A 9,316-nucleotide genomic window follows, 5' to 3' on the forward strand; every position below is an offset into this window, starting at 1 on the left:
TTTTTTGTTAATTAAAAAGGGCCTTTCCGAAGCCAAGAGCGGGGGGTTAGGGGGGCGGAAGCCCCCCACAACAAAAAACCTGTACAAAAGAGTCTTTAAAAGCGGGGGTTTGGGGGGCGGCAGCCCCCCAACTGCCTCTCCTAATTCCTGTACGTTTTAAGGTTAGACTTTGGGACGCAGCCTCTTTAACTCTTTAAGAAAACGAAGTTTTTTTCATATTATACTTAATAAGAATAAACATAAAACCTTACAACTAATATCACAGCTCTTAACTCCGGCCACCTAGCTTCTGATGCTACTTGAACAGCTTTTGAGTCATGACCATCATCCGAAGTCCCTTTTTGCCACCAAACAAATCCACCATAGATGGAACGACATGCAGATCCTGATCCTCTTCTTGCCAAAATTGTTAAATCAACAACTTTTTCATCAATTCCATAAACCTGGGCCAGACAATAGACTAAAATATATAATACAATAAAGTAAACATTAGAAAAAAAGCAAACTTTTTATATAAACTATAAGAAAATAAAACTGCAAAAATTGTATGCAACAACGATGCAAATTGAGTGATCTATTTGAGTTAATTTTAAAATTATTTGGTAAAATTTATGGGGCCAAAAATTTATTCGGTGAAATGCTATAAAACTAGCATAAGTGCGCCAAAAGTAAACATGTGCATAATATTTTATACTGTAACTTACAAATCTTTCAGCAGGAAAACATTAAACAATGTTTGTCAGAAACTAGTGAAATATTTGTTTAAAAATTAAGAATGTTGAATAGTAGTATTTGCTATTGCTTACTATTTTCGAATATAACTCTGAATATTTTCAAATATTTAAAAATGTATATATTGTCAAACATAAAGACTTGTCACAGCTATATGCCTCACACCTCACACAAATTTTTATTGTTCAAGAAGCACTAAAAACAAAAAAATATTACATCTTTTGCTATGAAGCATAATGTGTTGTCGTAATTCAAACATGGAAGTTGTATCGACATGTTTTTCTGTGCAATCGAGAGATAGGAAAGAAAACGAAAGACGAATTGGATGAAAAAAAAATTAAACCGTTGAAGTGCACACATCTAAAGAAAGATTGTTCTCTCTATGAAAGCATCATTATATATGAATAACAAAACATTGTTATGGAGGGGGCTATTAGCGTAGGAGGAGGGGGGCTATGACGAATCGTAACACAAAATTACAACATCTATTGTGAGAGTTGATAAGAGAAAAAGAGTAAGGGATGTATGTCACTAACTTAAATGGGAAATATATCACTCACATCAGTAATCAATTTTGTTCTTCATGGTCAGAACAAGTTGAAAGGTTTTAGATGAGCACTCACTGCTCTTCTTTAATAAGTTTAGTATTTAGGAGATGAAATGTGACACCTTGCGGAAAATAAGTTTAAAGTACCAAGGACATTAAAAATTATACCTGATTGTTATAACAGGTAAGTGGAAACCTAAACAACCGTAAATAGCCTACATCTTACTTATAAGATGTTTCAAACAGTTCGTGGTAACGAACTGTAGTAAGGAGCGACCCGGCTCAATAGTAACCAAAACTCTAAAAAACGGAATTTTGATCCTAAAAGATATATCAACAGAATCGAATTTTAATGCTGATTTTAAATATATAAGTTTCATCAAGTTTAGTCTTACCCATCAAAAGTTACGAGCCTGAGAAAATTTGCGTTTTTTTTAGAAAACAGGGGGAAACACCCCCTAAAAGTCATAGAATCTTAACGAAAATCACACCATCAGATTCAGCGTATCAGCGAACCCTACTGTAGAAGTTTCAAGCTCCTATCTACAAGAATGTGGAATTTTGTATATTTTGCCAGAAGGCAGATCACGGATGCGTGTTTATTTGTTTGTTTGTTTTTTTTCCAGGGGTGATCGTATCGAACCAGTTGTCCTAGAATGTTGAGAGAGGGCTCATTCTAACGGAAATGAAAAGTTCTAGTGCCCTTTTTAAGTGACCAAAATAATTAGAGGGCACCTAGGCCCCCTCCCAGGCTAATTATGTTCCCAAAGTCAACGAATCAAAATTCAGAGATAGCCATTTTATTCAGCGTAGTCGAAAAACCTTATAACTATGTCTTTGGGGACGGCTTACACCCCTACAGTAGCCCCTCCCCGTGGGAGGGGCTACAAGTTAAAAAACTTTGACCAGTGCTTACATATAGTAATGCTTATTGGGAAGTGTACAGAGGTTTTCAGGGGGATTTTTTGGTTGGGGGGAGGGGTTGACAAGAGGGGGATATGTTGGGGGAAATTTGTCAAACGCAAATTCCATCGAGGAATTTGTCATGGGGGAAGAAAATTTCCATGAAGGGAGCGCAGGATTTTCTAGCATTATTTAAAAAAAAAACAATGAAAAAATAAATACGAAAAGTTTTTTCAACTGGAAGTAAGGAGCAGCATTAAAACTTAAAACGAACAAAAATTATTACGCATATGAGGGGCTCATCTCCTCCTAATACCTCGCTCTTTACGCTAAAGTATTTTTAGTAATTTCAACTACTTATTCTATGGATTTTATGATTCAGGGGTCATTCTTAATGAATTGGGACAAAATTTAAGCTTTAGTGTAAAGAGCGAGGTACTAACGAGGGGGCGAACCCCCTCATATATGTAATAAAAACATGAGAATACAAAAGTTCTTTACGTAAGCTAATTTATAAGTTACGTAAATCTTTTACTAATAAAAAGATTCGTAAAAAATTAAAAGTTCTAGTTGCCTTTTTAATTAACCAAAAAATAGGAGGGCAACTAGGCTTCCTCCCCTGCTCTTTTTTTCTCAAAATCATTCGATCAAAATTATGAGAAAGCCATTTAGCCCAAAAAAAATATGCAAATTTCGTTTTAATTATTCTTCTGTGGAGAGCCAAAATCAAAACATGCATTGGTTCAAAAACGTTCAGAAATTAAATAAAAAAAAAGTTTTTTTAACTGAAAGTAAGGAGCGACATTAAAACTTAAAACGAACAGAAATTACTTCGTATATGAAAGGGGCTGCTTCCTCATCAACGCCCCGCTCTTTACGCTAAAGTTTTTTACTGTTTTAAAAAGAAAATTGAGAGAAAGAGTCAAACTTTAGCGTAAAGAGCGGGGCGTTGATGAGGAAGCAGCCTCTTTCATATACGAAGTAATTTCTGTTCGTTTTAAGTTTTAATGTCGCTCCTAACTTCTAGTTAAAAAAACTTGTTTTTTTTTTATTTAATTATAAACCGGGTTTATAAACCGGGATAAATCGGCAATTTGATTTCTGATGAAAAAGACCTCCAAATGCAGTTATGCAGTTTTGATAGCAAAAAAAAATCAGCGAAAAATAAGCTGAAAATCGAAGGCCTGAAACAATTTAAGAAAGGTGTAGCTTTCCTATGTAAGTATTGTTGTCTCTCGAAACCACCAGACTGTTGATGTTTTAATTTTACCGACGAAAAATTATAATTAATTAGTTTTGCCTAAAGGTGGTAACACTGACCAAAATGTCATACTCCTCTAAAAATTTCATAACTTCAAACAACCACAAGAAACGTCCCGGAAAATCAAAACATATATATATGTATATATATATGCATTGTATATCTTAATAAACAATTTATCTTACAAGTATATTTTAATAAATAATATAAATCAGGAATCCAGTTTTTGATAAAAAAGACCTTCATATGAAATTAGGCAGTTTTTAGTAGTAGCACGGGCCAAATTAAAAAAAAAGGAATTTGGGCCAAAAATCAACAAAATAAGCTAAAAACATATGATACAAAATAGCTTAAGAAGGTTTAGCTTTCGTTTAGCTAAACCTCGTATTTGGATGAGGGTTGTTACCCTGGGGGTGTTTGAAAGAAGGTGATTGTTTTTTTCTTTTTTCCTTTCATTATTATTTTAATAGTGTAGGATGTTTCTAGAAATATTTATGTAGGTTTTTTAATCATTTTTTTTTTTTAATTTAGGATGTCTTCAGGAATGTTTATGTAGTTAATCACTATGTGTTAGCAAAATTTAAATTTTTCCCTAGCCTCATGATTTATATTTGTAATAGTTTATATTTTTGTTTATTATGTAATAAAAAGGTCAAAAATTTTAAAAATCTACCTTAAAGTACCAAGGACATTATAATGAAATCTGGTTTTTATTGGTTTAGTGGAAACTTACACAACCATATACGGCTTTAAAAATCCAGAAAAGCTAAGAACTCAATTTTTAATGAAGCAGGTCTCCATATGCAGTTATGTAGTTTAACCCTTAGCAGGTGCCAAGTTTGAAAATGACGAACATGTTGAACAACCAACAGCAAATGAGGGAAAAAAATATATCATTGGAGTTCTAGAACCCCTAACCTTCCTGATTACACTAACAAAAGATAGATACTGCCATAAATCTAAGCTATGGTTTAATGTGAATATTATTGGATTGATTCCAGATATTATTAGAATAATTACCTAAGAGAATTTTACACTTAACTGATGAAATTTACATAAATGTACTTCACAAATTGACTTCATGGTAGTTCAGTCACCAAAAAGTATTAAACTCAATCCACAATTTTGCCCAATTGCCCGTTTATCACAGGGTCACAAATTTATTTCTATCATAACTTATGGCTTTTAATTATACCACTATTACTATTACTAATAAACACTTATCACAGCACCAAGCCTCGTTCAAAGCATCATTCTATATTGCTTCTCATGAAGTTCCCTCTTCCTTATAAATCTCTTCTTGTAACCTCCTCCCATCTAATTCGAGGATATCCTGGTTTGCGTTTTGTCGAAAATAGATTGTGACTAAGCAAACTTTTTTCCCAGTCTACAAGTATTAATAATAACTCATTACAATAACAAGACACCTGGGGTCATCCCATCTGTACACACCTCCTCCATCTTTTAGTCAATATCCATTGCAATTCTGTGTTGCTTGCTAGGCCCTAATTTTCTCAAGGGATGTTCCTTGCCAAGCGCCCTTCTCAGCAATGTATGTAGCCATTGTCAAGCAAACGCTCGAAAGTTCATTCTGTAATCCTTCAGAAACAAAGAACAAAGTATACCAAAAATAACGTTTTACCAGTATATACAAGGAAAGCTTTTATTCATTTAAAAAAAAAATTAATAATTGGAAAAATAAATATCTCAGCTCTGATTTAAAGAAAAACGAACCAAATATTCCTCCACTGAAAGACTTTCTTCAAGGGACGATGGTAGATCCGGCTACCAAAGCACCAATTCCGGTCCAAAAAACCGAATCCGGCAACTGACTACCGAACATAGCTTTAGAGAGAATCTAAAACACAAAAAAAGAAGAATAAGAAAAACTATGCGTAAAAACATAGAGCCTTACCTAAACAGGCAAAGCCTGCAGCGCTTGAAGCAAGTCCTGCAGCTGTAGCAAAATTGTTTTCAGAGCAGATCCGCAGTTTATATTTTGATAACTCTTTCTTCTCCTCTGAGATATGCTTTTTAGCTAAAAAATGAAAGAAGCCCAATAAATGAAAGTAAATGGATGAGTCAGGCAAACACCAAGGAGGCCAATTCATCTCACCTCAACTCTTAGCAGTTTTTCCACGTCTTCTTGTAATTTCCTAAAAGTTTCTGCTGTTTTAATGAAAAAAATACATAATTTGGGCTATATGTTTGTGCATTATAGGGGTAGGGGTGGTGGTAAAGTATTGGGATAGTAGGAAGTTAGAAAACAATTGTTACTTCATAATATCAGAATAGTTGTAGCTAACATATTAGGCATGCAGACCCACTGTGTCTGCTCCTTGATTTTCAAGTCCTTACTTGGCTATTGTCACACAATCTAGTCATTGGAAAAGGGCGCGTTTCAAAGATCTCCCATGAAGCTATACATCTCTGGTATGGCAGTAGTGTTGGAGTGAAGATTAGTTTACAGAAGGGATTAGAAACAGAAAATTTTTGTAGAATCACTTTTTGCTGTTTTAATGAATTTGAAATAATAAAAGCCAGGGAGTGTATCTAATATGACTAATTGTTTGTTGTAAAAGACAAATGATAATTCAACAGAATTTTAACGATAACATTGGATTTTATAAACATTCTAAAAAAATAAAAGAGCGTGAGATATTCGATCACAAGGCAATATATAAAGTCGTATGTAGCGCAAAAAGACGTGATTGAATATGTACAGATGCCCCACGCAACCACATGACGATACGTTGCTATTCCTAACAGTTATCTCTTATTATAGAATTAAACGATAACATTATTTATATAACTATCTAACGATATAAATATAAATATAGCATATTTAACGATAAAATTAGATTTTATAAACATTCTAAAAAAATAAAAGAGCGTGAGATATTCGATCACAAGGCAATATATAAAGTCGTATGTAGCGCAAAAAGACGTGATTGATATGTACAGATGCCCCACGAAACCATATGAAGATACGTTGCTATTCCTGACAGTTATCTCTCATTATAGAATAAGATGGGAAGTTATTGACCACCATGTAAAAACAGGGCAGCCGAAAGTTTATCAGTCAAAAGACATCAGAGTACTTCTCAGAGACAAGGAGTGCCAATTGGGGCTGAGGGTAGGCAATTACTCCCAAGATTTTATACCACTCCCACTTCTATATTTAGAACAATACCTTTCTTTGGTATTCTCATTGAAAAGAAAAAAATGCCTCTCCCCCTCAAAATTTGCATACATCTTTCTTTGTATGTTCATTTTAAATAAAAAGCCAATCCGTGCCCACCCAATTTCACCTTTTTTATGAATTGGAGTCCATGCTAAGAAACTGCAAAACCAATCGATTTGGGAAAGGAAAGTAATTTAAAAATGAAAAGAGCACGCTGTTCCCACTATTAAAAATCGAAGACAAGACACGAAAAAGGCCTACAGGGTTACACTCCCACCCCTTAAAGACTACAAAGGGATTAGAAGTGATAAATTATTTGGTATTCACAAAAAAATATGGAGATTTTCTGACTAAATAGCCTTAAATTTTAGCCCATTCGTCAGTTTTGTTAGGCTCATCCAAATTTCTGCTGGTGTTCTTGCCTATAGCAGAACCGTTTAGTTCTAAGCTAAAAATGTTCAGCTGTAGTTTGTGCGAGAGTTTGCTGAGAAATCTTTGTTCTATTTTAATTTTCAGAGCAGTTTCCTCATGAATTTTGTCATAAGTTCGGAAAAATAAACTCTTTTAATAACCTCCGCATAAGTGGAAGTGGCTTATTTTTGTCAAAGAAAAAAAAATGGATAGCAGATATTATTTTAAAGCTTGCAAATGTGTTTACCAGGGCCTTCAAGCCTTTATTTAGAAGATATTTATATGGAATCAATTTAAGGAATCGATTTCGTTTGAAAATTTATCAGCAAATTTCTATAATAAAATAAAACAAAAATAGAAATTGAGACCGGCTTTAATATTGCATCAGTCCTAATCAGTACATCATTCGGACTGATTATAGACGGATAACAGATAGACATATCTATTAACAAATGAACTAAGCTCCTTTTTATACAATCCTAATAAGGGGGGAATTAAAGCCAGGTTAGCTTCTCACTCAATTGGACTATCTGTCTTGGCTTTTTCTATTATTAGCCATGACTTGATGCCCTCAACTATTCTATTTGAATTCAAAAATAAACAGATCCTATCATCTACGCATTTAAGCACCATATTCCATAAGGCTAAAGATCCTGCTGAGCCATTGGTGGTGCATCCATAGGGTGTCAAATCAAAATCTCAGTTGCTAGGTCTTTTTTACAGAGACAGGTAATAAGACCGCGGCCCAACCCTGCGAGAGGCGGAGCCAATTCCTGGTTACGAAGCCGAGCATCAATCTATTGAACTTCCAATTGATCACCAGCTTTCATAGAAAACACAATCAATTTCTCAAGGGGTTGCCCACTCTTCGCCACTTGATGTACATCCCGAAATGTCAATTGTTTACGTGACACGCTTCATCCCAGGCATAAGTGCACTTTGCACGACGCGATTTTTTTAAAGTTTCCATCCCCTCGGAATTTCTATATATGTGTTACAAAAACTATTTACGAACCATGCCAGTGACTTTGAAAAACTTTTCCAGACATTTTTCTATGTAGGTCGCTTTGGATTTAAAACCAGTAGATAATTTGTTCAATCATTTGCATAACTTGTAGAAATTATAAAAAGAATCGAGCAATAAACATAATTACAATCCTGTCCAAACAAAGCAACTAAAAATTTGAGGTTTTCTAGGTAAACAGTGATAAGGTACAATTACCCTAAAGCTTAGATCAAGCAATTTTCCGAATTGTGTTTGTCTAAATGTTCCTTATACAACTAGTATAGATTTAGGAAAGACCTTTCTAAAATAAAGTTTTGTCATTTTTGAAAAGCAACATTAATATACAAATCCAGTCAATTTAAATGATAAGTTTTAAATCCTTAGACTCTGAAAGACTAAATGCCATATTTTAAACCAACGTTAAGACATCATTACCTAAGAGTGAAATTGCGCTAAAAACTAAATGTGAGAAAAAATTGATTAAAGATTTTGATCAATTTTCACTATGAACATTATAAAGAATCAAAGATGAAAAAAGATGAACAGGCCAAATAATAAGTAAACTTTAAATTAAGAAGTAAACAAACTTGATTCAAAGTTGATTGGATCAAAACTAGTTAGAGTGTAAGGATTCATTTCCGACTAATGGTGCTTTCACACAACACCGTAAACGTTTCACACTAGCATAACGTAACACTTGTTACGTTATATAATCTTACGCAGAAATTTTGTCCGTAACGTAGGCTGTGCCTAGTAGACTTCAGCTCAAAAAAAATTTCACGTTAGGTTATGAAAAGTCAACATAGTAGTATTAAAATAGGATTTCTGAATAAGCAGTTAATAGATTATGTAAATAAACTACTAAACTTTTACTACAAAGCCTTCAAGCTTCATCAGAGCTTGAATTATCAAATCCATTTCACGTTCTAATTTTGAATAGTTTACATGTAATTGTGACGATTTTTGACTATGGTTTTGACAGTTTTATGGACTTTTTACGTTAACCTTTTTTGAAAGGACTTGTTTAAGTGTGAAAATTTAAACTTAATGTAGCGTAACTTATCCAATTAGAACAGAAAACTTTGTACGTAAAGTGAAGTTCACTTAAGATATTTCTAGCTTTTGACAAAATAGCCGTACTAAAGTTTACAAAACATGGAGAAATAGCCACATTCAAGTAGTTATTCAATAGAAGACATTAAGGGACTCCTCCATAAGTCTTCGAGGAGGAACCAGACGTTCTTAACATCATATGAGGGAGTCAGTGTGCAG

The 9,316-nt window shown here is 33.8% G+C and overlaps 1 protein-coding gene across 1 annotated transcript in view; it reads right to left on the minus strand.

Moving 5' to 3' along the window:
- LOC136036449 (diphosphomevalonate decarboxylase-like) overlaps window positions 1-5,569 on the minus strand; it is a 21,265-nt gene extending 15,696 nt beyond the window's left edge. Inside the window, exons 1-2 of the mRNA XM_065718689.1 lie at window positions 5,359-5,569; window positions 252-460 (exon numbers count right to left, since the gene is read on the minus strand). Of these exons, the coding sequence (XP_065574761.1) occupies window positions 252-460; window positions 5,359-5,554 (405 nt within the window). The 5' untranslated portion in view covers window positions 5,555-5,569. The remainder of the gene's footprint in view (window positions 1-251; window positions 461-5,358) is intronic.
- Between the last annotated feature and the right edge of the window lie 3,747 nt (window positions 5,570-9,316).

Source organism: Artemia franciscana, chromosome 15 (genome assembly GCF_032884065.1).
Source record: "Artemia franciscana chromosome 15, ASM3288406v1, whole genome shotgun sequence".
NCBI classification, from domain to species: domain Eukaryota; kingdom Metazoa; phylum Arthropoda; class Branchiopoda; order Anostraca; family Artemiidae; genus Artemia; species Artemia franciscana.